The sequence below is a fragment of the Caloenas nicobarica genome, chromosome 18 (genome assembly GCF_036013445.1).
Source record: "Caloenas nicobarica isolate bCalNic1 chromosome 18, bCalNic1.hap1, whole genome shotgun sequence".
Classification (NCBI taxonomy): Eukaryota; Metazoa; Chordata; class Aves; order Columbiformes; family Columbidae; genus Caloenas; species Caloenas nicobarica.
Genome location: NC_088262.1, coordinates 1,096,151 through 1,123,964, shown reverse-complemented (window position 1 = coordinate 1,123,964; position 27,814 = coordinate 1,096,151). Strand labels below are relative to the sequence as shown.

Genomic DNA, 27,814 nt, shown 5'->3' with positions numbered 1-27,814 from the left:
CAGAGAGCTCCAAGAACAATAATGTGCAATGCGCTGCCTGGCCCGGTGCCACTGGTGTTCCACTGGAACAAACGGTCATTCATTTTGCAACACTTTTGAACTGAAATGTTTACATCACACGTTGAACTCCACGTGGTGGGGTGGGGAGAGTAGGAGTATTTTTGCAACACTTAAAAGTTATGAGTGTTCTGAAATCTCTTGGCATTAGCAGTATAAATTGTGGAATAGCGGCGAGTGTTTATGCTCCGTAGGGGGAAGGTGTCAGGGATTCTTTGCTGCTGGGCTGAGGCAGGGAACATGCTCGAGTTGGGTTTTTCTCTCTCTCCAGAAGGTTTCCTTAAATAATTCACACTTTTCTACAGTCAGGTCCTGCCTACCTACGATAGCTTGGACGAGCCGTCTGTTAAAATCATGAGCTCCATATTTGCTTCTTCCCTGAACGTGGTCACCACCTTTTACATTACGGTAAGAACCTTCCCCTTCTCTTTCCTTGCCAGACATCGCGCTCTGGAGGGGCAACAGGGGTGGTGATTTATCTTCAGCTGGGGCTGGTTTCTACTTATCTGTATTTATTCTGAAAGATAAGTCATTTTGCTGAAAGCCAAATTAGATGGATGGTGATGAACCGAGCAGTGCAGGAGGCATTTGGAGCATCCACGTTTCCTTGGGCAGGGGCAGAGCGGAGCCCCAGCCCTTCATGTGCCTGCAGCTGGAGGTGCTGCCCGGGCACCGCCTGGTGCTGTTGGAAAGACCTGAAGGAAGTTCTGCTTCATAAAGCCCCAGTTAATAAAACTGAGTTAATAATTCCCGAGAAGGCCTTGCCCTGTGAACTGGGCTCCTGTGGGGGATCGCTGTGGCCCCTCCTTCGTCAGAGGGGCTGGTCCGTGGGCCTGGCAGTGAGCAGAGTGTCACCGCTCAGTGTCACAGGCAGTGCTCCCTTGCTGCAATGTCCTCCATGAAAGCCCCCTGTATGTGAGAGAAACTTGCCTCTGCTTCTAGGAAGGTCCCGCTCTTCGTTCACCGCCTGTCCCAGCTTTTTGGGGTGCTGCAGGGGGGCTCGGGCAGGCTGCCCGCGGAGGTGGCCCCACGCTCCTTGGCTGACTGTCCCCAACCCACGGGAGGTCACTGACCCCCACCCGTTTGCAAAGAGCAGATGTGAACGTGCTTTGGGGTCAACCCCCAGCTCAACCTCTCCTGCCGCACAGGTGGGCTTCTTCGGCTACGTGAGTTACACCGAAGCCATCGCTGGGAACGTCCTCATGAACTTCCCTTCCAACCTGGTGACCGAGATGATTCGAGTGGGATTCATGATGTCGGTGGCTGTGGGGTTCCCCATGATGATTCTCCCGTGCAGACAGGCGCTGAACACCCTTCTCTTTGAGCAGCAGGTAAGATCCTCCTGTGTGGCCAGGAGCAGTGGGCTGCCTCGCTGGAACCTTGGAATGTGCTTTTGGAAGACCACCTGAGACTCTTTGGCTGCTGCTGGCTGCCCACCTGGGCTACAGACGTGCTGGGTTCTGTGAGACCCCGCTGACAGCTGCACGTTTCTGACCCGAGTAGGTACTCGCTGCCCAGAGGGACAAACCCTCAACTGACAGTGAAATCGTAGGTGTGAGGTAGCGGTGCAGCAGGAGGCCCGTGGCTGCATGTACGTCTGCTCTGCAGGATGGTTAATCACTGGTGCTTTGAGGTTCTTGCCCTCTCTGTGGAGGAATTCTGTGGGCAGCAGAGCTGGGGTAGAGCCCGACGCGGCTCTTGCTCTGCCGTGCCCCGGGTCCCGCGTTGCTCCGTCCCTGCCCCGCTGGGGATTCCGGCTCCCGTGCAGAAGTGTTACACAGTTCAGAGCTGACGTGGTTCTCCCCCTCAGGAAGAGGGAGAAATGTGCTTTTGGAAACAGAGGAGCCTCCTTATTTCCTGCTGCTCCAGCTGGCATCCTTTTGCTGGCCAACTCGCTCTTGCTTTGCATTTAGCTCAAGCTTCTGTTCCTGACCTCAGAGCTCAGCCCAGCCTCGTTTCTTCTTGGTTCTGTCTGTGCCTGCTCATTTCTGCTCTTTTTCTGTTGCTCTCATCCTCGCACCCTGTCAGTAGCCCCCCGAGCAGCCCTCTCCCCTTCCCGCAGTGCCTCCATGGCTGTTTGGGGCCGCTCCGGTGGGCTGGCGCGGTGGGACACATCCCCTCCCACACGTTCACCTTTCCCAGGGTCACATCTTCAGACAGCCTTTGTGACTATAGTTGGTCTGTCTGATTTAGACTGTAAGTCCCTTGTGGTGGTAGCGTGTTCTCCTCTGTGTATTGTACGGCACTGAGCATGCCGATGGTATTCAGTAAATAACAGTAAGAGATTGTGGGAATGTTCTGAGGCCTTTGTGTATCTGCATAAATAGAAACCTCTTAGGGCAGGAAATAAAACTTGAGCAATTTATAGCTCTGAATCCTGCCACTTCTGCCTGTGAGAAGCCCCTGGCTCTTTTCTCACATCGGGAAGGCCTGAAGCTGGGGGAAGACGATCGGGGAAAGGCAGCGGGTGCAGAGCAGCGAGTGCTGGAAGCTCTTGGGAAGCCGTGGTTCTTGCCGGGGCTCTGCCCATTGCTCTTTGGGCTCTGAGCCCATCCTTTGCTTTGTCTCCCATCTGCGCAGCCGGGAGAGCGGGGACCTGCTGGTTCTGCAGGGCACGTGGGTTTGCTGGGTCCTCCTGCTTGGAGGGTGGGGATGAGAACGGGGCATCTGGAAACTCCTGTTGTCATCTCTGCCGTCCAGCCAGGGTGTCTCCCATCAAGTCGGAGGAGCTGGTACATGTGTTGTGACCCACTGGGAGCAGCCCTGCTCGGGAGGCCCCAGGGGACACTTTGCCACAGCCAAACTGGAGCTCTTCCCCGGTGACCGCTCCCCCTCCTCGGCTGCGCCTCGTTCTCATGGCCTTGGCCTCGGGGCCGCTCACCGAGGCCGGACAGCCACAGCGCTGGCACGGGAACGGGATACAGCTGTGTGGCTCACATCTGGGGCAGGATGGGAACAGCAGCTTTGGCTCTGTGTCCCCCTGCTCTGCTTTTGAAGGTTCAAATGCAGCTGCCTATTAAAACTGCTCCACAATGTCTAACCGCCCCCCTTGTATCCACCTCTGCGGAGACCCCAGCTTGGAGGCGGCGGGGCTGCGGGGATAATGCTGGGGAGCTGCGGGGTTGTGGTGCAGGAGCTAAACTCATTCTCCCCCTCCCGCCCTTTCTCTTCCAGCAAAAAGACGGCACCTTCGCTGCTGGGGGTTACATGCCCCCACTGCGCTTCAAAGCCCTGACGCTGGCAGTTGTGTTTGGAACCATGGTGGGAGGCATCATGATCCCGAACGGTGAGTGAGGAGCTGGGGACAAGGCCTGGGTGCTTGGCTGTTTTCTCAGGTCTCTTTAATTTGCTTTCTGTCTGGGTGGGGTGGCTGGGCTGGCGCCCCAGCCTGCGCGGGGCTCGGACAGCGCTGAGGGAGCTCTGACATCTCCTCCTCTTCTTTGCCAGTGGAAACAGTCCTGGGCCTGACGGGTGCTACCATGGGAAGCCTTATTTGTTTTATCTGCCCAGCTCTTATTTACAAGAAGATCCACAAGAATGCACTTTGTTCACAGGTCAGTGCTGATGCTGCTTGACATCCCCCTAAGCCCTCTGCAGAGCCTGGGAACGTAGTTAATGTGGCTGCAGCAGAGAAACCGCTCGGCACCTCCTGCAGCCTCCCCCTCCAGTCTGCCCAGTACAGGTGGGAGCTGTTCTGGTCGGCTGCTCCGAGCAGCATCACTTGTGGGCTTGCAGACAGCCCAGTGCGTGGCCTACCCCGTGCTGGAACACCGGCTCTTTTTGTCCTCCAGCAGCCAGTGAAGCATTTATATGGTGCGTAAAATGCTGCTTCCAGTCCGCCTTCTGGTGGGCGTCAGGTTCTGTATCTGCAGAACGGGAAATCCAGGCAGCCCATAAAACCTTAACGGCCCTTCCATCCCAACCTGCCGGGGCTGGGTAAAGTCAACACGGTTTCTCAGCGATGCGGTTCTTGCTGCTGACCCTCAGCTTTCTGGTTTTAACCCAAATAATAATAAAAAGGGAACACACACATAGGGGTGTTGCTTCAGGAATTGATTTTTTAAAAATTGGGGTTGTTCAGAGGCTGTTAGAAGTTTAACTTTTCCTTTTTGCTCGGGTTTGAATTGGCCTCCTCAGGGACTGAAACAAAGTGGCTCTTTGCTGGGCTTGATCTCTCTGGTTCTACAAATACTGGGCTTTTGTGGGGCTGAAATGAACAGGTTTTGTTTTTTCCTAACAATAACTAAATCCAGTGCCTTTTAGCAGCCTCTGCCCCAGCATTGCCAGTCACGACAGCGCTGGGCTGGGAATAAGGTTTTCGGCAAACTGCGGAGTCAGCAGGGGGAGGGCACGACATTTTTGTGGGTCCTACAGAACTAATGGCTTTTTCTGTGTTTAATGACTTGCGGGTTTGCAAACATACATAAAGTTTTTAAGCAGGGCGTATTTTTTTTTCGTTCCCTGTGCTTTCTCCGACACAAAGAAATAGTCCAGCTTTCACTCTCAATTCTGACACTTTGGTTCTAACTTCTTTGACTGAAACCCCAAGCAGGAGCCTGAATGCCAGCCTGGATTTTTCAGGGAAACAAAGAGCACTTTCAAGAATTGCTTTCTGTTCCGGCTGGGCCAGAACGTTTCTCTGCAGTGCCTTGAAACTGCACTTGGGATGTGCTGAGCTCTTAGACCAGCTGCCCAGAAGCGACTGTCAGCAGAAGGCTGGGGCCCTCACAGTTCTTGACCCGAAATACTGGTCACAAGATGTTTGTCCTGCAGAAATCTCCACAAAGGAATAAGGGCTTATCTAAAGCATCAGCCCCCAGGTTCCCCAGCATTTCAAGGGATTGGTAGCGAGCTGTCCAGCCTCCTCTGGAGTGATCCATGGCCTGTCAGGTTTGCATACCTGCGCTGAGCGATGCTCCGAAGCGCTGCAGTGAGGACACACCTGCCCGCAGGAGCTGGGCTGCAGAGCACCTCCTGCCTCCCCACCCTCTCCTCCTCCCTCTAGGCCTTCTGCAAAGAATCATTTATTCTTTCCCTGGAGCTCTGTCTTTGGTCTCCTCCCGCATTCTGGCTTTTCTTTGATCAGGCGCTCCGCTCCATCAAAATATGCTCCTGTGGAAAGTGGCAGTCGGGGGGGGAAGGAGCCTGCCCTGGGCATAGCCGTCCCTCCCTGCTTCTCCCCAGCTAAAACATGTACGTGTATATTCTCCTTTATCCATTAGCTTTAGCTTTCTTCCAAAGCAGCAGAACTCAACACCAGCTCTTACCCTTGTCTAAATTATCCCGACTCCTGCAGTGCTGCTGTTGGGAACCGGCTGCTTTTATTGGGCCACCAAAACCCCGAGTCAGGCACCTTATGGGGCTGGTGAGATGGGAGGTTCACATTTACTGAGCTGGGAAGTGCAAACTGAGTCTACAAAACAGGGAAGTTGCACTAAAGGTAGTGAGGAGGGTTGCAGAGGGAGGCATATGGGCAGCACCAGATGCTTGACCAGCAAAAAGCCGCTGCCAGTGAGTTGCTAATTATCACGGCCGGGGCTGGGGGCGGCAGCTGGGGGCGGCTTGGTTGAAAGGTTTGCTGTTTTGGAAAGACGAGCAGGTAACAGAGCAGTTAAAAAGCTTGAAGTCAGGCGTGCGGAGCTGCGAATGAACTGGGGAGAGCGTTCCCTTTCTTGTGGTTGAGCATCAGGCGTGTTCCTGTCAAGGTGTGGGTCGTGTCCTGCTACCCTGGGGCAGCTGGGGCGGGGGGACAGCCTGGGGTTTGGCACAGCCCCGCCAAAGGTCGCGCCGAGGTCTGCAAACACAGTGTTTGACTTCTCACAGGAACGTGTTGGCTTCCCGGTGTTGACACAAGCCGGCCCGAGAGGCCCTTCCTGGGGAGGCCGGGGCTGCGGGTGTCCCGGCTGGGGGCCAGGACGTGACCGCGGGTCTCGCTGCTGTGCGGATGGAGGAGATTCCCTGTGCCCAGCTCACCTTCCCCGCCGGTGCAGCGGCGTTGGGACCCGGCGGTGACCGCGGCTCTGCATTCCTTTGCTGTGACTCTGTCCCTCCAAATGCTCCGTGTCCAAACCAGCACAGTTTGGAGGATGTCGTCACTCCACACAAATACTGTTATTTTTGCTCCCCGCTGGTGGCTCAGGCGTGGTTAGAGATGCTCTGAGCTAATGACGCTTCTGTACAAAGTTCAAGTTATCTTCTGGGAGGAAGGACGGCCAAGGGAGAGTGACCAGCGGAGGAAACAGCCGCGTAAACTTCCCCTCCCAAATTCCCGTCCGTGCCCCGAGCGCTGCTCTCGGGAACAGGACCTCGCCTTGCCGACCTGCCTCTTGCTGTGGGTTTGCCCGTCCTTGCTGTGTCCACGTTGAGACGGGTTTCTGGAGAAGGGTCCCTGCTCTCGGGGGTTTGCTTTTCAGAGGTACGGGGCAGATCCTGGCTTATAGCTGCCGTGCAGTGTCGTCCCTCTCCTCGCTCCAGGCTCTTGGCAATTCAGCCGGACGCTTTGGGGGTTGGTGGCTCCTCTGCCCGTGTTTGGTTCCTCGAGCTGCTGGGTCCTTGTACCCCATATTCCCCTTCCTTCAATTGCCAGGCTGGCCTTGGTGGTCCCTTGAGCACAAACTGCCTGGTGTTCTGTGACAGAAGCATCTCCATGGAATTAAGCCAAATTTGGACTGATTTATTCTGGCCGTCAGTTGCCACGGTGGGTGAGGAGGAGATGTGTCGCTGGGGGACGAAGGTGAGGGGCAGCCGGGCCGTTCCTGCGCTGCCACGTGTACCCGCGCCCGCCGCTCTGGGAAGCTCACAGATGAACTCCAAATGTTAAACAATCAAAGGCGTTTGAATCCGAGGCATTCAAGCCCTTGGTTCCCCACTAAGATAAGAAACAACAAAAATCCTTTTAAAACATTTAATGTTTTCAGCTGTTTCCTACAGTTCCCGTCTCTCCCACGTTGCTCCTGGTTCCTGTGGCACCAGAATAGATCCTCTTTGTGGAAACGCTCTTCCTCTGCGCTGTTGTTTCTGGAAGAGGCCAGAGCAGCTGTCCGGTCGCAAAGCGCGGTTCTGCCGGGGCCGTAGATTGTCTGCGGGAGGAAGCGGCCGAGCTGCGGCTGAGGGCAGCGCAGGGACCTGCTGACTCCGCTCCTGGCCCGAGCGGGATGGCAGGATATCTGCTCTTTGTGCACCCACATGGCGAGGCCAGGAGCAGATCTTACTTCTGTTTCCTTTGCAGCGTCTCTAAGGTCTGGCCCCTGCTCCCTGGCCACGCTGCTTGTCCCTTGTCCCGCGCTGCTTCACGTCCCGCCAGCCTTTTCCTTCCCAAGGCGTCTGTCTGTCTGCAGAGCTGTGCCGAGAACGGGCTCTCCTGGGCCCAGGCTCTGACCACCCTGGCCTGTGTTTCTGGGCCGCTCCTGGGTTTTCTCACACTCAGTAGCATCCTCTTGTTTTGCTTTTTGTGAATTGGGATGTAAACGCTGCAGGGTAAAGATCTGGGGGGAGGAGGAGGACAAGTCCCGCAGGACGGGGTCCCGCCGTGAGCCGGTGTCGCAGCCCAAACCAGAATCCCCAGTACCGGGTGTTGCGCCGCTCTGCAAAGGGACTGCACAGCTCACGTGGTTCCTACCGCGCAGCAGCAAGATCACGCACCGAAGCAGTGTTTTTCCTTTGCTGGTTGAGGCTTTTCTAGAGTTGCCTGGCAAAGCGCACCCAGCGAGTTGTTCGTGTCGGACGTGTGGTGGCAGAAGCGGCGTCCCCTGCCCAGCAGCCAGCACGGGAACGGGCAGAGACCAAGGAGCAGCAGCATCGCGCAGGGCCGAGAGCTGCAGGGAAACGATGCAGTTTGGAGAATTGTCTTGGCTGCTTTGCTGCCATGTGCAGAGCTGCAGAAATAAGTTAGATCCCTGGCGTTTCATGGAGGGAATTGCTGCATCAGAAATACCAATTTGCTGCAAACTTTCAGCTTCCCAGCATTGCAGGGGTGTTTTCTGTTCTGCACATGGTGGCTCCCATTGCTGCCATGGCCCGTTGTGCCCAGGAGCTCGTGGGGAGGCTGTTGGAGAGGACAGTGCTGCCGCTTTGCCTTCAGCACGAACTCTTGCAGCCGTTCTCTCACCGGTCGTTCAGCGCTGTTGATGCGTTCACAGCAAACCAGGTTCTGTGAGAAGCCCTCAGTGTCAGAGCTGCAATGATTAACTAGGTAAAAATAATAAATGAGAGTTTAATTAAATCTCCCCGGTCAGTGTTGTTGGCCAGCAATCCGTCTGTGCTGGTCGGGAGGAGCAGGCGGGCGTTTGGCTGCTGCACCTCGTCTTGCTCATCCTTCTCAAGTCACCCCATGGATTGCTGCTGCTCCCAGAGTGTTTTTTGGTACAGTCAAAGGCAGATAGTTGTTTTGGGTTTTTTTACAGCTCATGTAATTAGATTCTTTTAGATCAATTTATCATCAGATAATAAGCCGTAGGAATGTTTCTTTTGGTGGTGGTCACTCTCTTCTTTTTGAGTTAAAGAAATTCCTTGAGCCCTTCCCTCCACAGGATCCAGATCTCGTCTTTCTATTTTTATTCTATTTGGTCCCAGGTTTCTGGAAATCACTGAGGATTCTTATCAGGTTCTTGAGCCCTGGCCACCAGGACTTGTGTGTGGACATCTTATTGTTGCTCTCAAAAATAAGAACTTTTAAACAGCTCCCTGGAAACCTTTCTAGGCTGCAAACAGGTTGGGCACCTCTGCTCTCACCAATTTCATGGTGTTCTGATGTAGCTGCTGGAAATACCAGGGAATGTGTCTCTGCAGCCGGACTTCTGTCAGCCACGTGTCTTTCTGTCCTTCCATCCTGTCCCTTTGCTGTCGAGCCCTCTGGTGCAGGAGCTTTCGACAGCTTCCAGCGTCTCAAACTCTCATTGCTGTGTCTGTACACCCAAATACAAACCTCAGCCAAAAGCTACTGGTTTTTCTTTTTCACTTCTTGAATTTCTCTCCTTCTTGTTTGACTTGTGTAATTGCACTGGGCTTTGAACTGTTTGGAGACCCTGTTTGTGTGTTTGCTGTGCTGTTTGTTTTGCTGCGCTAACCGAAGCTCTGGCGCGTTGTGCAGATCATCCTGTGGATTGGCCTGGGAATCCTGGTTATCAGCACGTACACCACCCTGTCTGCCACGGAGGATGCCCCGGTGAAGATGGAAGCCGTGGGCTTGGAGCACCTGAACGGAGAGGAGCACAGAATTGACCAGGATTCGCTCAAAATCCCAGGTATGTGTCTGCTCGGGCTGTGCTTCCCAGCCCTGCTCTCAGCTCCACCTCTTTAGGAAAATTTATATTTTTTTAAAAGAGCGTGGTGGAAGCAGGGTCTCTTCCAGGCAGCTCCATGCATCTCCCCAGCATCCTGGGGACTTTTCCTGAGAAAAGCTGTGGTTTTACCCCCTGGAAAAGCCCGGCATGAACTCCGGGGTGCCGCGTGGGAGGTTCATTTGGGAGCTGCTGTGGGACTGGGGTCCCCGTAAGGACAGAGCACGGTCTCCTGGTCGGGGTGATAAATGCAGCTCTGCGCTGGCCACCTGTGCACGGGGTGCGAGTCCCCAAACGGGGCCGGTCCCCCGGCTCCTGCCAGCGCCCTGTCCGTCGTTCCAAGAACAAGCCATTCGTTGCACTCAAAGGTATGTAAATTTATGGGCACTGACTTTTTTTTTTTGGTTGCGAGGATATAAATTTGGATTGGGTCTTAGCTCTGACAAAGCCCGTGATTATGCCTCAGCTTTGTTTACTGGTTCAGGTTATTTATTATTTGTTTGCTGTGGCCGTTGATGGAATTACGGCGGGTCCGTCCCGGCCCCAGCTGCAGGCTGGCCCTGCAAGGCCACCGCGAGCAGGTGTCTCCTGACCCCGCGCTGCCCCTCATCTGCGCCTGTGTCCTGTGCCTTTATTTTATTTTTGCTTGGTTCTGCTCCTGCTTTTTTTTTTTTTTTTTCCCCTTTCCTCTCTTTTTTTTTTTTTTTTGTTCTTCGGAGGCCTTGAAATATCCTCACAGAGATTGAGAACGGAAGCGAGAAAGGGGCTTGTTTCTTCTGGAGATTATCCTCCCTCCTGGTTGTTGGCTGCGTTCCTGCTGAGCAGCTTTGAGTGTCTCCGAGACGCTGGTGCTGCCGCCGATAACATTCACTGCGGGGCTGCTCGGCCCTGGCAGCGCTGGGGTTTCACGCGCTCGTGGTTCACCCACGGCGTGCGTGCCTTCCCAGGGACGCCCGGGAACTCTGAGCACAAGATGCTCCTGATCCCTTAATCGAGCGCACTCAGCAGGGCTGGGAGGAGGGATGCGATTGAATTCTTCCGTCTTGGTTAATTTTGGAGCAGTAATGGCCAAAGAACAGCTGCTCGTTTCAGGAGTCGTCGCTAATGACACACGTTCTTGTGACTGGGAAAATAAAAAAGAAGTCCCATAAAAGATGGTGTCCGCTGGAGTTTGCTAAATCTCTTCTCCACGTGAAGCGGGGCGGCAGAGCGGGACCCAGTGTCTCATCCCCGCGCGGCACCGCGGCCGTCCTGCTGAACCCACCGCCCGTGCCCAGAGCTCCTTGTTGCTGCTGGATCGAGCGATCCTCCCTGGCAGGACGGCGGGTTTAGCGCTGCGGGTTCACACGGTTCGCAGGGAGGAGCGTGCGGCTCGGCCCGTTGGCAGCAGGGGGGCTGCTGGCTCTGCTGTGGCCCCCGGGACGGTGCGAGGGGGACGGAGCTGTGCAGAGCGAGGGGACAAGGTCCCCGCAGAGCAGCCGGTGCTGGGGACGCGGGAGCCGCTGCTGCAGGCTGCCCCATGCTTGGACCCGTGCCCCCTGTGCCCCCCTGTGCCTGCGCGGGCTGTGCGCTTGACTAGCAATGAGAGGTGGTAAATGGTGCCCCTCTTTCCCTGCGGCCCCTCGGCCTCACCCACCGTGTTTCGCAGAGGCAGGAGCCTGTGAAGCGCCGCAGCAGCCGCATCCCGTCCCCCCGGCACCGCTGCCCTGGTCCCTGCGCGGCCAGGTCGGGCTCGGTGCTCGGCAGCAACACGCGGCTTCTGTGCGGGCGGGGGAGCCCCGGCCCCTTCCCCGCGCCCCCCGGCCGCCGTGCCGAGGCGAACCCGGGGGCTGCGCCGCGGCTTTTCCCAGTTCTGCCTTCAGCATCTGACTTTTGCCTGTCAGCATGTGAGAGGAGTTTTATTGGCCTCTTTGATGTTGCAGAGACCAGAACTGTACAGACTTTCATTAAAACCCTGCCCTGTGGGCCCTGGGATTATGAATATTAGAACATTGCCCTTTTATGTGAACACGTATTGACCAGCGAAGTCTGAACAGTGTTTTTACTAACGACACCCAAGTGCCCATTACAGCCCCTGCCTGTATTGCTGGAGGTTTACTGTCAGCAGCTCTTCGGGAAAGGTATAAAACCCCTTTCAGAAATGTTCTGCCTCTCCGTGCAGCGTGTGCGCCTATGTTAAAAGGTTGCTAAGCTGCCTGTGAAAGCTCATGAAGGCAATTATCCATTTAAAAAAAAAAAAAAAAAAAGCTAATTAGGCAATTTCTCTCTGTATTTGAAAGCACCCTAGAGGGTCTCATGGGGTGGATTAAGATTTTGTAATATTTTTCAGCTTCTTACTTGATCATTGCTGCTTCATTTTCTTTCTCGTTGTGCAACGTTGGGTAACAAAGACCCGATTCACGCTCCTTGTGCAAGAACACCCTTTCCCCGGCGCCCGAGACCCTTCTCCATCCATCCCTCGTGTCCTGCTGGACGTGGCGGTTTGTGTTACATGCGACTTGGGCGAAACTCGGGGCTGCATTTGGCTGCGATGCCAAGGGCTCCTCTGTCCTGTGCCACATCTGGGTGTTTGCCCCCAAAAACGAGCCCTGCCTGGCTGCGTCCCCACGGCGTCCTGAGCCTGAGCAGCCCCCGGCGCGTGTGAAACGTGGATTATGCGGAGCCGCTAATAGCTGCCGAACAGCTTGATCCGCCGCGGCTCTCCCCGATGCTTTGTGCACCCGAGCTTTTAATAGCGCCTGTGACACAGAAAAGGAACCATCAGCCTCCTGTAATTTGGGTTCGTTTTTACTGCTGGTGCGTCGGGAGACAACTGTGAACTAATTTTGGTGATGCCATTCGATAACCTTGTGGAATCTGTTCCCATTTTGGGGGGAGGGGGCTGCGCTGGGCTCCCCGGGGGGGCTCACCCCTGCCCTGCGTGGGGCTGCTCAGCACATTTGGGGCAGCGATTTGCCCCCGTCCCTCTGCCCTGCTTATTCTTCATTTTCATTAGCACGAGCTGGTGGATTTTGCTCTGTTTCCCTGCGCTGAAGCAATTGAAGCGAGGCTGGAGCTGGACCGGCACGAGCTGATCCTGAACCTCGGGCGATGCTCTGGGGGGGCAGTGTCCCCCGGTCCCTTCACTGGATCCCCATCGGCTCAGGGGGGCACGGGCCCCTCTGGCCGCCCCTGCCTGCAGCTGGGTGTGCGGATGCAGCTTTTGGCTGCGGTCGTCGCTGCGGTGGCCGAGAGCGATAGGAAAACGCGTGAGGAGGATTTAATGCCTTTCTGGGACCGCTGCTGCTACCCGAACCAGGAGCTGGGGGGAAGGGAAGCTTTTAGGTTGCTAATCGTGACATTTTATTGCAGCCTGGAGAGGCTGTTGGCAAACCACAACACGCAGCGACGGTCGCAGAGAGCCCCGGTTTCCCTTTGGAGCAGCGCGAGCCGGGGCTGTGCCGAGGCGAAGCAAAACCCCCCCGGCGCTGCCCAGCGCCTGCGTCCTCCACTGCAAACCAAAAAGCTTTTCCAGGCGCTCAGCCCTCGCTGCGAAGGCCAAGGCTGCTCATAAAACATTAAGAGGCGCAGCATTACTGCACCGCGCTCCAAAGGGACCCGGAGGGCGACGAGACAGAGCGATTATTACACATCCCGAGCAAAATTGTTCTCTGCAAACCACATATAGTCCCTTATAGATTTCCATGCAGCGTGAGAGGTCGTTAATTCACACCCTGATGATGAACTTAATTTTGTTTCCTGCTGAGCAAATGATGGCTTGGAGGCAACTTTGTCTTATTATGGTGTGGAGACTTTTATTTTTTGTTTGTGTTTTGTTTGTGTTTTGGTCTTTTCTTGCATTGTTTGCAGAACAGGGACCACGCGGCTGCCTCTTGGTTGACGATTGATGCTTTTTGCACAGCGGGGCCTCCCCAGCCCCCAGGTTGTGTCCCGGACCCCCGGGGGGGTTTCACCTGCTGCGGTTCCTCCAGCCAGGGCGGTTCTGGTTTAAAGCTCCGTTTCCCGCTCGCAGGGACAGCCGCCCCGCTCCCTCCTTTGGGTTTCCCCTCCTCTTGCTGCCGGGGCTCGTGGTTCCCGTCCGCCGTGGGAACGCGGTTGTGGTTCCCCGGATCCTCCGCGTTCAGATGCGCTGCGGTCTCCTCCGAACGCAGCCCCCTCCCGGCTTCGTGAACCAATTAACGAAAACACTTTCCTCCAACGGAGTAAATAATTTGCTGTGTGTTGCGAGGCCACGGCTTAGCTGGGAACACGCGCGGCCATGCCGAGCGCTCCCCTCCCCGGCCTCCCGCTTCCCAGGGCCCCCGGCCAGCGCTGGGCACCGGCTCCTCCAGCCCCACTCGCCCCAAAGGAGGAGGGTCCTGCCCGGCTTGCTGAGCCCTGGGCAGTCCCTCCATGGACAGCGGGACCCTTGGGTACCAGCCTCAAATTTCTCATGAAATCCGAGTCCTTTTTCCCTCCCACCATCGTTCCCCAACGGAAGAACCGCGGGCGGCCCCGCGCACGTCCCTGGACTGGCTGCCAGAGCGTCCAGGTTTCTGGACCAGCGCTGGGTCCTTCTGGCACAGATCCCTCTGGGCCGGGATTTTGTACTTATTTTGTTGGGCTTTTTCCCCCCTAATTTGGGTAAGGCCCACGCAGCTGAAGTTGTGGCAATCTCTTCTTTCCCATGAGTTCATCTTGTAATAAATCGCACCAGCCCTGCGGAGGGGGAGGGGAAAATTGGAAGATGTTTATAGAATTAATTCCCCAAAGGAAATCACATGGGGGAGGGCAAATGGGGGAAGAGTTGAGAATTTTTTTTTTTGTTACAGAAGATAGATTTTTTTTTTTTTTTTTTTTTTTCAGTTTGTTAGATGGAAAAAAAAATCTACAGAACAACTTCAGTGCTGGGAAACAATTAGACTTCCTCCTCCGCTGCTCTTCCGAGGAAGAGCTCACTCCCTGTTCACGCTGTGTGGGTCGTCTCCTGCCTCCCGGGGTTGGGAGGGACCGTTCCCACCCCGTGGGATGCGGGGGTTACTCCAGCGCTGAACCTTGTAACTGGTTTGACTGGGATGTGTCTTCTGGAGAGGTGGAGGGAGCCCCTGTCTCCCTCGGGAGTTTCCCCGCGTCGCGCTCGAGGAGCGTGCGAAGGGCTGGGGAATGTGCACAAAAAGGAGAAAAAAATCACAATGAAAGAGGGTTTGAGCAGCTGTGCAGCTGGTGCAGGGGGCGGTGGGGGGTGCAGCCGGACCCCCCCGTTTCTCCCGGCGCGGGGTCCGGCGGCGAGCCGGGGGTTTGCTACCATCTGGCGGCATCGGCTCGCAGCGGCAGGCGGCACATCCCGGCCTGGCTTGGCCTTGCCAGCAAAAACACCGCGCAGGGAAAACAACCAGGCGGCCCCAGAACAAAAGCCCCATCTCCTCTGTGCTGACGCTGGAGGGAAAATCGCTGCTGGGCTGTGTAGGTGCAGCAGCCAGAGCTGCTGCCTCGGTCCTGCCGGCGAGCGACCTCCTGCAGTTCCCCTCCTGCCTTTGCAGAGCAGAACCCGGCGGCAGAGGAGGCGGAGGACGACCGCGATAAACCCAAACTGCTGGGGGAGAAGGAGGAGATGGAGCAGCCGCAGATCAAGGTGCCCATGGAGGTTCCCGAGAGAGAGGAGGACAGAGGGAAGCCGGAGCAGAAAGTGCAGCTTGACCGTCCCGATCAGGGTAAGGAAGGCTCTGGGGAAGGGCTGCCGGCTTCAGAGCTGGAGGTGCACATTGCAGGAGTATTTCAAATAAAGATCCTGATCTGTGCTCATTACGTCGTGCGCTGAAGGTGATTTAGTATTCGATGCTCTCGAGGCTCGTTAGGAACGCAGCCTCTGGTGAGGAAGGGAAGGCCGGGTTGAGAAGGGCAGCAGGGTGTGCTGTGAACCCGCTGCCCGCTCCTTTTCCAGCCGCTCACCCTGTCTGTCGTCCCCCCAGGGATCGCCCTGCCTGTGGGGGAAGCTCATCGCCACGAGCCACCCGTCCCACACGACGAGGTGGTGGTGGACATGGGGCGAGAGCGGGAGGAGTCTGACGAGAACAAGCCTGTGCCCGGAGGAGCCAATGACCGTCTGCTCAAGCCGGCGCTGGAGGAGCCGGCGCTGGATCCTCAGAAAGAGGCGCTTGGCCCAAAACAAGGGAAGGAAGCGATTGCTGAGAACCAGCCGCGGGGAGGGACTGCCGAGCCTGGGAAGAATGCAAAGAACGCGCTGGAGGTGATGGCGCGGCAGGGCAGGCTGCCCTACAAAGAGCTGGAGCCAGACAAACCAGTGCTGGAAGCCGAGGCGAGACCTGCCGTGCCCGACAGTGAGAAGAAAGCTGAGGCTGCAGGTGATGGGGAGAAATTGAAGCTCCAGCTCCCCAGGAAAGCAGAGGAGGCTGCGAAGTCGGTGGAGAAGGAAGGAGACCCTGGTAAGCTTGTCTGAACAAACTCCTTTTGGCTTGGAATCCCGGAGACCGGGCAGTTCCTGCCTCCATCCCAGTGTTTCCTGTGAATTCAGGAGCTGAGCCCGTGAGCGTGCGCAGCCCTGTCAGCAGCTGCTGGGGAAAAGGAGGAATCTGGTGGCTTTGACAGCTCCTGTAATATCTGTCAAACAGTTGTTTGCTAGCCTGCTAAATGTCAGGTGCCATGCTGTTCCCGTGCGTCCCTGAACTCACTGGGGACACAGAGCCGGCAGATCTTGACAGGTAACACATTGCTAAGTGCCCGTCTAGAAGCTCGTTAGAACTGTTCTTGCATTTTAATTGGCTGAGGTAGTTAGCGCTGGCTCGCTGCCACGAGTCTATAAGATTGTTAAATATTTTTTTTTTTTTATTACTTCCCTTGCAGTCATCAGGTTGAATATAAACCGTGCCGGCTTAGGCAGGGAGGGACAACACAATGCGGAGTCGTTTTAGGGAACATCTGCTGTGGAGCGTCCTCGCTGACCGCAGAGCTCTGTCCATCCGCAGGTGAAAAGCCGGAGCTGCCCCTCCCGGAGCGAGCGGAGCAGCTGGAGCCGAGGGAGCCCCGGAACCCTGAGGAGAAGCAGCAGGAGGACGGGGAGAGCAAGCTGGAGGGTGAGCGTGTGTCCCCGGGGCGCAGAGGGGCTGGGGGCTTCTCTCTGCTCTTCGCTTTGTGCCACCCTGGGAATCTCTGCGCTGGTCCCGTGTGCGGTGGCAGCGGGTGGGCTCTGCTCCCAGGGAGCGCGTCGCCCTCCTCTTGGCTTGGTGGTACCGCTTGGATTTCTAATTATTGCCTTCTCGTTCTCTGTTGCAACGGGACTTCAAACACTGAGTGTAAAAGCCAGTGGTGGGTCGGGACTGTGAGTACTCTTCGAGTTTCAAGGAGGGTGAAAGCACCTGAGTTTCCGTGGGGTTTTCCTTCGCAGTCTGTGTGGGACATGCCAGGGATGCTGCCCCATGAGGGTGTCACCGAAAGCCGCTCGGGGCTCGTTCTGCTCCTCTGCCCAGAGCGGAGCTTCGTCCCGGAGCTGGGAGGGGTGGGAAGGGCGAAAAGGTGTCACAGGAGCGAGGGGGAGGATGCGGAGCCCACGGGTGCTCTCTGCAAACAGCTGTTGGGTGCTCTGGCCGTAGCGGCCCCAGGCCATGGGAACTCAAGTGCTTTCATTTGATAACTGTTTAAGATGTTTTTCGTGAACATTGCCTGTTAAAATCCAGCCGAAGCTCTGGCGGTGCTGGCTTTCCCCACGGTCGAAGGGGGAGCTGGGAGCTCCGTTGCCTTTGGTCAATGTGGGCGAGATGAGCTGCACAGACACAGGAGTTACGTGTGTGCAGATCTGGGGTGAGAAACGCTTTGATTTGGCGTTAAACCTTCCTGCTGCACGTTCAGCCCCCACGTGCCCGTGCCGAGCGGGGACCTGGCAGCTCGGGGAGCCACATAGTAGAAGCGACTTCTGTTTTCATTGTTTATTCTGAGCAAAGTGCGAAAAATAAACAGATCTCGAGAAGTCAATTGCTCTCTTGAAAGGACAGAGTTCCCCCGGCAGCCCCGGGGGGGGAATCCAGGGGCCCTCGGCTCGTGGTGCCATCATGGGAACTGGAAATATTTCTTGGTAATCACCTTGTGGGCGATTAGCAGGACAGGGAGGCAGTGTGTGCAGGAGGAGGACTAACCTGAACAGCATCCCTTTGTAATTCAAATGGCATTTTACAGGCTATAATTTTGACATTATTTCCTTTGGGGCATCTGGGAAGAGGGTGAGTTTCGGAGGAATGCAGCTTGTTGGGGTGGGAGGTGAGTGCCACATGGTTCCCCCTCTCAGATACGATTCGGCACGTTTAGGGGTCTGTCCAAAGGCAGCGATGTGTCCCTGCAGACCTGGGGCTCCTGGTCTGTGTGTGACGTGGCACTCACGGCTGCTGAATCACCGTGAGTCACGTCTGCCTGTGCCCGTCTGCGCTGTGTGGTTCCACGGCTGCGCAGGGCTGTGGGCAGGGATGTGCCTGTTCTGCGGGGCCGCGGGCAGGATTGTTCGGTGGGTGTTTTCCTGCCAGACCTTCCCTTGGCTAAGCCGGGAGAACAGAGCACAGGAGCCTCTGCTCGCTCTGGCTGTCACCCAGGACTTGTCCCCTGGAAAGACCCAGCTCAGCGTCGGTACCTCGCGTGTTGGGTCGATGTTTCCGTGTTGGTTTATCCCACCGTGCGGGTCGTTTCCTAATAAGAGGTTTGGCTCATGGAGTTTGTTTTTTATTTCTTTGTCTTTTCTAGAAGTGGGGCAGGCAAAACTGCTGGATCACGCCGTGCTGCTGCAGGTGATCAAAGAGCAGCAGGTACAGCACAAGCAGCTGCTTGACCAGCAGGCGAAGCTGCTGGCGGTGATTGAAGAGCAGCACAAGGAGATCCACCAGCAGAGGCAGGAGGAGGGAGGAGAGGAGAAGCCAAAGCAAGGTAAGGACGTCACCCAAGAGTGTGACCCCTCCACAGGCCGATCACCGCTCCCAGCAGATGTAAAATCAGCCAGGACAGATCCGAGTCCCTTGGCACGGGGCAGAGGCCGCTCTGTGAGAGTTTGTGTGCCTGACCCTGGCCCCCGGTGGGTTCCCCAGCACAGGGTGATGCTCCCCCCACGGCTCTCCTTGTGTTCCACGTGGCTGCTGATGGTGGGATCGCTTCCCCTGTCCCCCGTGGTGCAGAACATGGCGAGAGGAGAAGGAAATCTGCCACTCGTCATAAGAAAAAGCTTTTACATGTTATTTTTTTGTTCTGCAGCGGAAGCACAGCAGGATCCCGCTGTGCCCCTCACCAGGAGTAGGGAGGACGAGGGTCACGGCACCAAGCAAGAAGCTGCCGCTCAGCCGCTCAGCAAAGAGCTGCGGGAGCTGCCAGGCCAGGCTGCTGACCCTGGTGGGCAGCGCCACGGGGCTGCGGGGACGCTGGGGCAGCCCGGGCAGAAGCGTGAGATTCCTGGGGTTCCTCCCAAGGAGCGGAAGGTCCTGCCGCAGAACGACAGAGCCATTAAAAATACAGCAGAGAACCGGGATCCCGTTCATGGGGATGCCCAACACGTTCCAGCAGCCAGAAACCACCTAGAAAAGAAGCCCTTGGCGGAGGATTTAGGAGGAGGTCAGGACGCCAAAGCTGGAAGAGACATCCACGAGAAGAAGAATTCCCTGAAAGCTGTGGAAGCGGCTACAGCTCCTGTCCAAAGAGAACAGCCGGGGGCTGCCAAAGTTCAGGGACTGGCAGAAAAGAGCCTGGAAAGAGACCTGGGAACAGAGCTGAAAGCCAAAGCCCTGAGCCAGGTGGGGCCTGGAGCCCTGGCAGCCGCGCAGGACCAGCGGGACGCGGCAGAGAGCGAGCAGCGCCCGCGGGACGGGCAGGGGGCTGCGGCCCAGGGGGCGGCGGGCACTGGCGGGCGGCAGCACGACCCGCAGCGGGACCTGCCCGGCCAAGGGGAGCGGAGGGAAGAGGCTCCTCGGGAGAAGGGGGTGCAGGAGCTGCCAGGAGGGCTGCGGAGCCGGCAGGGACGCGGCGACGGGGCTCTCGCCAACACTGCTGAGAAGAAACTGGGCCCTGGGAGCGACCAAAAACCCGAGAGAGGAGCGGCTGCCCAGGGGGACCCGCAGCTGGACCACGATGTCAAACCCAACCGGGACCTGAAACTGCAGGCAGACCTGGACCTGCGCCGGAGGAGACGGGACCTGCTGCCTCGCGACGAGGAGGAGGAGGCTGCGCAGGGGGCGGGGGTCTTCATTGGCCTGAACCCCCTTCCAGATGTGAAGGTGAACGACCTGCGGAGCGCACTGGAGACGCGGCTGCAGCAGGTTGCGGAGGGCGCGCAGCAGCTGGGCCGCAGCCGGCACATGGAGCGGCTGCCGCGGGCGGGCGGCAGCGTGTGAGCGGGGGGTCACGCCGTGGGTGGCTGTGGCTCTTGGCCACGGGCGTGGGGCTCAGAAGCTCCGCGGGGAAGGTTCGAGTTCACCAGCTGTTTTTTTGGCCACTGCGGCTCAGGTGGAGGTTGATGGGAGCTGCGGCGCTTTGCTGGACACAACGCTGGGACCCGCGGGAGCTCCTGGGACCCATGAGCTCCAGCCAGGGGACCGTGGGCTCCTCTGCTCTCTGGGACGGTGGCACCTCCCCGCGTGTCCGAGGAGATGGCAGCTGTGGGGACAAAGCTCCCGCTGTCCCCTGCCTTCCCCTGGCTGCCACCTGCCTCGGCTCCCTGCCAGCCCGGCTTTCCAACACCTTGGTCAACATCCCGTTCGTATCGAATTGCCTTTTCCATCCAGCTCTCGGCTCCGCTCTCGGCTCCGCGCTCAGCACCGAGGTGATCGTCCCCAAGGTGGTCATCCCCAGGTTCCCCAAAGAAGCTTCCCTGAGGAGGGACCCGGGACCCCTCCCCAGGAAAGGCTTTGCTCTGGAAAAGCATCAAATCAGGCGTTGAGAACTAGCTCAGCCAATTGCTTTGGTGTTTCTCTTGAAGTGGAAGCTGTTAGTCTTGCGTATTTAGGCGATAGTTGTGGTTTAGGAACCTAGTTTAGTAGAAACGCTGCCTTAAACGGGCACAACGGCCGCTGTTGTGCCGCCTCGACTCCCAGGGATTCCGTTTGTTGGCCACACACGAGCAATAAGCCGGAGCTTTGCTGTCCCGCCCTCCGGGTGCTCAGCTCCCATCTGCGTCAGGCGACTCCTCCGAAGTGCTTTACGAAGCTCAGCCCGGGGGCTGCCCCCCACAAAGCAGCTGGATTTTTCTGCAAGAGGCGACTGATTTGGGAACAAAAGAAGCGGTTGAAGCGGGAACCGGGGGCTCAGGCGAACCTACCTCTGCTCTGCACCACGGTGCAGCATTTGTTCTCTGTGTGTTTTACACCTGTCGCTGTCAGTCCCTGCTCTGGAAATGAGTTTTATGAGCAAGGAGGGGAAGAGCTGCTCTGAGAGCCCCGGTTCCCTCCAGGCTCCCAGACCATGATTCATCCCTTTGGTTGTTGCTTTGTTTTGTTTTTGTTTTTACATCCTGACTCACGAATGTAAGAAATCAAATCCCAAAGCTCTCACTAGAACGGCTGAAATTTCCCAGCCTGGAGCCTACAGACCTCATCACTGTGCTGGTTTTTATATCCGTATCTCCAAGTGTCTTTGGTAAATGAACCTCACGGAGTTTGCGTTGGATGGGACCTCGTGGGGATGGGCGGTTACCGGACACGCGGGATGGTTACCCTGCTCTGAGCTCTGCTGCCTGGTGCTCCAAGGACGTTATCTTAATTCCTCCTTAAAATGACACGGAGCCCCAGGGCAACGGCCGAGGACCCAGGTGTCTGTTCAACTTCAGGGGACACCCCTACAGCCCCTGGACCCCCAGTCTCCCCGCGGGAGCTTCCCTTGCACTGTCTGAAGCACAAGCGACGCGGCCGCAGCCCCAGAGCTGCTCACAGCCTTTGTAAAGTGTGAGGGAACGGGAGCCGGGGCTGAATCTGCCCCTTCGCTGCTGCCTGCCCGGGGCTGCCCTGGGCCTGTTTTGTCCGTTTGGTGATTTTTGAGCTGTTTGTGTGAACACAAAGGACCAAAGATGCTCCTGACATTCCTCAGCAGCCGGGAGTGGCGCGGTCCGGGGGTCCTGGGCACCCCCGAGCCGGGCTGGGGGCCAGTGGGAGAGACCAGAGGGGAGGCTGAGCTGGTCAATAAAACAAGCTGAAGCATTTTGAGCTGAATTCTCCTTTTGAAAAAATTTAAAAGAGATCAGTGAAAGGCTTCCTCAGCCCTGGGGCTGCGCTTCCCCGGGCGGGCAGCGATGCCTGCTCTGTGCTGCGAGGAGTTATGTTCTCGAAGGAAAAAGGGGTTTGTGTTTTGAGATTTGCCCCTTGCTGCTGCAGGGAAGTGGGGGGGAGGCTGTGACCCTCCTGCCGCCCTTGCACCCTGGGCCTGGCTTGGGGAGGAAAACACCAAAATTGACATTCAGGGGCTCAGGACAGGCTGCTTTGGGCTGCCCTGGGCGCTCTGGCAGCCGCTTGGTCCCCCCAGCTATTTATTCTGTAATTTAAGGACAAACCAGGTTGGGTTTGAGTTTTTATTTCACTGAAGTGTCTCCAGCCCACGCGGGGGGCGCCGGGCCCAGCCCTGCTGTCATTTCGGTGTCGCCTTTGCCTGCGAAGAATCACAGAATTGTTTTATTGGAAAAGACCCTCAAGACCACACAGTCCAACCGTTCCCCACCCCTGGCACTGCCCCATGTCCTGAGAACCTCATGTCCGTCTGTCCAACCCCTCCAGGGATGGTGACTCCCCCACTGCCCTGGGCAGCCTGTTCCAATGCCCCACAGCCCTTTGGGGAAGAAATTGTTCCTAAATCCAACCTCAACCTCCCCTGGCGCAACTTGAGGCCGTTTCCTCTGGTCCTGGCACTTGTTCCTGGGGAGCAGAGCCCGACCCCCCCTGGCTCCAAGCTCCTTTCAGGCAGTTCAGAGATCAGAAGGTCTCCCCTCAGCTCCTGTTCTCCAGCTGAACCCCCAGCTCCCTCAGCCGCTCCCATCACCCTTGTGCTCCAGCCCCTCACCAGCCCCGTTCCCTCCTCCCAACTCGCTCCAGCCCCTCAAGGGCCCAGAACTGGCCCCGGGGTTCGCGGTTTGGCCTCGGCAGCGCCCGCTCCCAGGGCCCCGCACGTACCGCCCGGGCCAGGCAGTCCCGCAGCGCCCGGAACTCCCGCAGACACTGGTCCCGCCGCAGCTCCGCCGGCCCGGCCGCCGCCGCCGCCACGCACCGCCCGTAGGCAGCTGCCTGCGGGGAACCAGAGACAACCGGAGCACCGGGACCGCCCCCCGGGCCGCCCCCCGCCCGCCCCGGCCGCACCTGCTCCCCGCACCCCGCCAGCAGCGCCGGGAAGCGCCGCAGCCGCGCCCGCGCCCGCAGCCACACGCCCCGGCCCGACATGGCCGCCGCCGCCGCCTCCTCACGGCTTGGGCGCCGCCATGGCGGGGGCGGCCGCGATTGGGCAGCCGCGCCGCTCGTCAAAGAGACGCGCCCTCGTATTGGGCGCCGGTGGATGCGCGCCTCTCCGGCTCGTCGATAGGTGAGCGGCGTGCCTATCAAACCGAGCTTGCTCTCTGATTGGGTACTGACGGAAGGTCTCCTCTCGGCCTTCTCGGGTTGGCTGGTTTCGCCTGCTAGAACCGTGGATTGGTCACAGGCGGCACCCACCTCTCGAGCCCCCACTGATTGGTCGCTCGTCGTGGGCAGCTCTAATTGGCGGAGGTGCCGGTTGTTTACTTCCTGTCTCCCGCCCTTTTGCTGCCGGCGTCAGTCTTGTGAGGCACTTCCGCCTGAAGCTCCGCCCTTCCTCGCTGATGACTGGCCGAGCGGCAGCGCTTAGCACTGTCATTGGTGCGCAGTGCCTTCCGGTGGGCGGAGCCGTGAAGCTCTTTTCGAGCCGGGCAGGGCCGGCACCGGGAGTGTCATGGCGGCGCCGCTGAGGGACCGGCTGAGTTTTCTGAGCCGGGTACGCGACGGGAGGGGAGCGGGGGAGGGGGCTGCCCGGGGCGTGACGTCACTCCGCCACCCGTGATGTCACCGTCGCACCTTCCCCTGTCCCCTGCTGGCCGGTCGGGCCCGCACCGGCGCTGGGCCCGGCTCCGCTCACGCCGCCTCCTCCGCAGCTGCCGCTGCTGCTCAGGGCCACGGCGGACGACGACGGGCCCTGCCCCGGGTACCTGTTCGAGGAGATCGCCCGTATCCTTCCGGGGGCCGGGGGGAGCGGGGCCGGGGGGAGCGGGCGGGGGGGCCGGTCCGGGCAGAGCAGGATCCGTAACCCCCGCAGAGATCTCCCGGGAGTGTCCCGGCAGCAGCCGCTGCCTGCTGGAGTTCCTGCTGCCCCGGCTGCAGGGCGGCTCCTGCCGCGTCAAGCTCAAGGTGGGTCCGGGGCGGCGGCTGCGGGGCCCGGGCCGGGGGGCAGCCCCGGGGCGGCGGGACCCGGCGGGACGGAGGCGACGCGGCCTCGTCACCTGAGCCCCGCGCCCCAGGTGCTGAAGATCCTGCTGCACACCTGCGCCCAGGGCTCCCCCCAGTTCGCGCTGCAGCTGAAGAGGAACGTTTGCTTTGTCCGAGAGGCCGCAGGTAACGGGGGAGAGGCCCGGGGTGGTGCTGGGGACCCCAGCGGGGCTGCGGGGGGAACCCGCGGGGTCCTGCCCACCGGGGCTGCTCCAGGGGCCGAGCGCTGGCCGGGGTCCTGCCCTCTCCGGCCCGGTGCCCGGGAGCCGAGCGTCCCCCAGCCCTCCTGACCTCATCCCTGCAGCGTTCTCCGGGCCCCCAGACCCGCTCCACGGAAACAGCCTGAACCAGAAGGTGCGGGCGGCTGCGCAGGTGGGTGCTGGCCCCGTTCCCACTGTGCCCGGTGGGCAGCTCTGCTGCCCAGACCCACCCCAGGGCCTGGCTGGGCGGCCAGTGCTCCCCGGCTCTGCCCACGCCCCGTCTCTCCCACAGGACTTGGCCACCGTTCTCTTCTCAGATGCGCCACTCCCCCAGCCAACCGCGCTGCCTGCCCGGCCCCCGCCTCCCGTGGGTACGTGTGGGACAGGACAGTCCCTTCAGCTGGAGCTGTGGGTGTGCGGAGGGTCCACGGGCCTGGGGGCTGTTGGGGTGAGGGCAGGCGCCCTGGGGGAGCGGAGGGGCGCTGCCGTGGCCCCGGCTCCCCAGGGCTCTGCTGCACGCGCACAGGGAGGAACAGCGGTGGGAGGTGACCCCAAACACCTGTGCTCCCTCTGAACACGCCTTGTGCCTCCCCCAGGCATGGGATCCAGCCCCAGCCCCTGCGGCTCCCTGCAAGGATTCGGCTTCAGCGGTGAGAAAAGCAGCTCCGGTGAGTCCTGGTGATTCCCTCAGCAAGTGTTTCTCTCTCAGGTGTTTCTGGGTGGCTCAGAGCAGAGCCCTGCTGCACCCTTGGCCTTGTGCAGCTCTCCCCTTTCCCAGGCCATCTGAGGGGTGCTGGGGCTGCGAGCGAGGGCTCTGCCAGGTCCTTCCCTGCTGGGAGATGTGACAGGGATGTGGGAGGTTGGCTTGTGGCCCATGGTTTGTCCCAGTAGTTCCCAGGTGTTCCTCCCCCTTGTCCAGCCAGAATTCCCCCACAGCCTGGCTGCTGGGGCTGCTCCTCTGTGCAGGTGGGTCCCCGCTGTCCCCTCGTGCCGCCCGGCGAGGTGGTGGGTGCCCGGGGCTGGGCTGGGCTCCCCAGGGAGCACCTGACGTGCCGGCCTTTCCGCAGTGTCGCCAGGGGAAGCCCTGCTCAGCACTATCCAGCGAGCTGCCGAAGCGGTGGCCCAGGCTGTGCTCCCGTCCCCGGAGCGGCCCCGGCCATGCCGCAGGGAGCTCCCTGAGGACGCCTACCAGCCTGTGACAGCCCCCTCACCCTCCTGTAGCCCAGCCAGGGCGGTGAAGCCACCAACAGCCACCGCAGCGCACAGCACCCGAGGTAGGTCCCCATGGCACCAGGCTGGGGGCTCACGGGGATCCCCAGGGGTTCTGGGGCTGGTTTGGGGGTCAGCACGTCACCGTGGCTGTGCCCACAGTGAGACACCAGCCCGGGCTGGCTGGGGGCGGCTGGGAGGAGGCGGACAGCGGGCACAGCTCCCAGGACTCCTCGCAGGGGAACAGCGACCTGAGCCGCACCTCGGACTCCTGCAGCAAATCGGGCAGCGACAGCCACTCCGGGGCCAGCCGGGAGCTGCCCCCCGCGGCCGAGAGGTGAGAGCTGGGCCATGGGGGCTCCACTTCCCAGGGCCTCCCGAGATGCTTCCCTCAGCGCTGGGAGCCGTGCCCACGGTTTCCACACCGTTAATTTGAGTCGCCTGGTGCTGCTGGGCTGGATTCCTCCTGGCACGTCTGGCCTCACAGCCCGGGCAGAGGGAACTGGTTTGGGGGAGCTCCCTGCCCATGGGAGGGTGCTGGGGTCTGCGCTGGGGTCCCCAAGAGGGACAGGGCTGGTCCCTGTCCACATCGAACCTTGTCCCGGAGCAGGGTGGATGCTGACAGCCTGGGCGACTGCCTGCGGGAGGTGGAGCTGGTGTCGGCCCTGACCTGCGGCGCCAGGGTCTTCCTCACTCGGGAGGAAGCACAGCGCTTTGTCAAGGAGTAAGTGCTCACAGCCAATGCTCCCCAGGAGTGTGGGGCTGGGTGGGGGATGCTGCGGAGGCTTCAGGGGCAGCAGGAGCCCTTCCCACCCCCAGCTGCCCGCTCGGAGGCTGCCTGCGCCCCCCTCACCCCTTCCCCTGGCCAGGTGTGGTCTGCTCAACTGCGAGGTGGTGCTGGAGCTGCTCAGCCGGGCGCTGGAGGACCCCAGTGACAGCGTCCGCATGGTGAGTATAGGGTGGCTGCGGTGTCGGCATAGCAGGGAGGGATAGGTGGAGGAGGTATGGCTGTGCCGGGGTGTTTTGGTGCTGGTTGCAGCACTGCGCTGAGCCGCGTTCTCCTCCTGCAGCGCTCCATGTGCGCCATCTCCTCCCTCGTGTGCTCTGACCTCCTCGCCCTGGACCAGATCTTTGCCGTGACCCGGCAGCACCTGCAGCAGCTCAGCCAAGGCAGCCCCGGGCCTGTTGCCAACCGAGCAACGAAGGTGAGCCCTGGGGTGTCCCTGTGTCCTCTCCCCAGGGCAGGGGGCTCGCGGGGACTGGCCTGCTAGTCCTCAGGGACACCTTGCTCTGGGGGAGGTTTCGTGCGTGTCCCAGAGGGGTGGGAACTGTGGAGTGGGGAGCCCGGGGGGTGGGATGCTCCCTCCACAGGAGACGAGGCTGGTCCCCAGGACAGTTTCTCTGCCTGGGAGAAGGTGCTGGGGCTGAGCCCCCATCCCGATGCTGCTCTCACTCTGCCCATCCTGCTCTTCTTCTCCCAGCTCCTGCGGCAGTTCGAGGCTCTCTGCAGGGAACAGCCCTCCCCGAAGGCCACGCGCCCGCACTCGGACCCCTCCATCCTCACCGTGGGTGCTGCTCCGTGCACCAGGGACCTGCTGACGGATGTGTCCCCCCCAGCAGGCGAGAGCCTCCTCCCCGCCCTGAGCGCAGCCCCACTCCCCGTGCCCTCAGCGGCCCCTGGCCAGGAGCAGGGGGTGGAAGCGGAGCCCCCCGGGCAGGCCAGTGCTGCGGTGCCGGCCTGGCCCCGCAAGCAGGAGGTGGCCGGCCGGCTGGCAGGGAGCACGGCAGATGCCACTGGACCCTCCCACAGCCTGTCCCTCTTCGCCGGCATGGAGCTGGTGGCCCGGCCCGGCGTGGTGCTCTGCCCAGACTCTCCGCCAGCAGAGCCACAGACGCTGTCCCAGCCCCAGGACAGATGGACAGACGCAGAGGGCAGCCGGCAGCCGTCGGCCTTCGCCTTCCTCAATGTGTAGCTACTGCCAAGGGCTCTGCCATCCCTCCCTGGGGAGCCTGTTGTACCATGGCCCCCAGGGAAAGGCGAAGGAGCAGCCGCCTGTGCCCCTTCTCATGGGGCTGAGGGCAGGGGGGCTGCGGGGGCTGGGGCTTTGGTGAGGTTGAGGTGTCCCTGTCGCTGGTTTTTTTGCTAGAAGCCCCTGGTGTCGTGGCGCCGGTAGAAGGGCCCAGCTTGTGGCACCCCCTGGGATCGGGCAGCGCCCGTGGGGCTGAGTGGAGGGCGGTTTGGGGACCCCGGCACAGCCAGGGGGGGCTCGGAGGTGCCCTGCGATGGTGGCTGTGGGGCCGGCGGGGGCAGGCGCGGTCCCTGTGGGGCCGGGACCCACCAATAAACCCCTGCTCGGGTCTGGGAACTTGTGGTTTTTTTGCTGTGCTGCTGCTGGAGACCCCCGGGCCCCGCCCTCTTCCCCCCCCGGCCCCGCCCTCTTCCCCCCCGGGCCCCGCCCTCTTTCCCCCCCAGGCTCCGCCCCTCACCGCCTCCCAATAACTTCCCCATGCCCTCGCCCCGCCCTCATTCCCAAGGCCCCGCCTCATTTAATGCGGGTCACGCCCATCTCCCCGCCCTCCGATCTAGGCTCCTCCCTTCTCCCCACCCTCCTCCACAGGCCACACCTCCTCCCACACCTCA

General features: G+C 59.7%; 3 protein-coding genes across 4 annotated transcripts in view; 2 read left to right on the top strand and 1 right to left on the bottom strand.

The window, feature by feature from the left end:
• The window catches only part of SLC38A10 (solute carrier family 38 member 10), a 33,995-nt gene extending 12,508 nt beyond the window's left edge, over positions 1–21,487 (top strand). Inside the window, exons 7-16 of one of the 2 annotated variants that reach the window (XM_065647883.1) lie at positions 363–465; positions 1,206–1,388; positions 3,232–3,343; positions 3,505–3,611; positions 9,146–9,299; positions 14,855–15,025; positions 15,284–15,757; positions 16,298–16,405; positions 18,060–18,236; positions 18,558–21,487. In XM_065647883.1, the coding sequence (XP_065503955.1) occupies positions 363–465; positions 1,206–1,388; positions 3,232–3,343; positions 3,505–3,611; positions 9,146–9,299; positions 14,855–15,025; positions 15,284–15,757; positions 16,298–16,405; positions 18,060–18,236; positions 18,558–19,687 (2,719 nt within the window). In that variant the 3' untranslated portion in view covers positions 19,688–21,487. Of the gene's footprint in view, positions 1–362; positions 466–1,205; positions 1,389–3,231; positions 3,344–3,504; positions 3,612–9,145; positions 9,300–14,854; positions 15,026–15,283; positions 15,758–16,297; positions 16,406–18,056; positions 18,237–18,557 lie in introns of both variants that reach the window. The other variant, XM_065647882.1, reaches the window with a different exon arrangement.
• A 351-nt stretch (positions 21,488–21,838) lies between these two features.
• Positions 21,839–22,748, bottom strand: NDUFAF8 (NADH:ubiquinone oxidoreductase complex assembly factor 8). The gene is made up of 3 exons (XM_065648048.1): positions 22,631–22,748; positions 22,448–22,558; positions 21,839–21,929 (listed from the first exon to the last, which is right to left on the bottom strand). The coding sequence occupies exons 1-3, from the start codon at positions 22,709–22,711 to the stop codon at positions 21,909–21,911; spliced, it is 213 nt and encodes a 70-aa protein (XP_065504120.1). The 5' UTR covers positions 22,712–22,748; the 3' UTR covers positions 21,839–21,908.
• A 469-nt stretch (positions 22,749–23,217) lies between these two features.
• Positions 23,218–27,532, top strand: TEPSIN (TEPSIN adaptor related protein complex 4 accessory protein). The gene is made up of 13 exons (XM_065647863.1): positions 23,218–23,276; positions 23,434–23,506; positions 23,595–23,686; positions 23,797–23,890; positions 24,069–24,136; positions 24,257–24,335; positions 24,561–24,632; positions 25,032–25,238; positions 25,336–25,510; positions 25,784–25,897; positions 26,043–26,121; positions 26,244–26,378; positions 26,655–27,532. Exons 1-13 carry the CDS (start codon positions 23,235–23,237, stop codon positions 27,144–27,146), a joined length of 1,722 nt encoding a protein of 573 aa, XP_065503935.1. The 5' UTR covers positions 23,218–23,234; the 3' UTR covers positions 27,147–27,532.
• Positions 27,533–27,814: the final 282 nt, after the last annotated feature.

What these genes read in the sequence shown, in the direction of transcription:
- NDUFAF8 (XM_065648048.1), bottom strand. Translation starts at nt 22,711, where the DNA reads ATGTCGGGCCGGGGCGTGTGGCTGCGGGCGCGGGCGCGGCTGCGGCGC. An exon ending in TGGCGGGGTGCGGGGAGCAG is followed by an intron (nt 22,559 to 22,630) that starts GTGCGGCCGGGG and finishes GGTTCCCCGCAG; the next exon opens with GCAGCTGCCTACGGGCGGTG. An exon ending in GGGACTGCCTGGCCCGGGCG is followed by an intron (nt 21,930 to 22,447) that starts GTACGTGCGGGG and finishes GATTCTTCGCAG; the next exon opens with GCAAAGGCGACACCGAAATG.
- TEPSIN (XM_065647863.1), top strand. Translation starts at nt 23,235, where the DNA reads ATGGCGGCGCCGCTGAGGGACCGGCTGAGTTTTCTGAGCCGG. An exon ending in GGCTGAGTTTTCTGAGCCGG is followed by an intron (nt 23,277 to 23,433) that starts GTACGCGACGGG and finishes CCTCCTCCGCAG; the next exon opens with CTGCCGCTGCTGCTCAGGGC. An exon ending in CCTGCCGCGTCAAGCTCAAG is followed by an intron (nt 23,687 to 23,796) that starts GTGGGTCCGGGG and finishes CCCGCGCCCCAG; the next exon opens with GTGCTGAAGATCCTGCTGCA.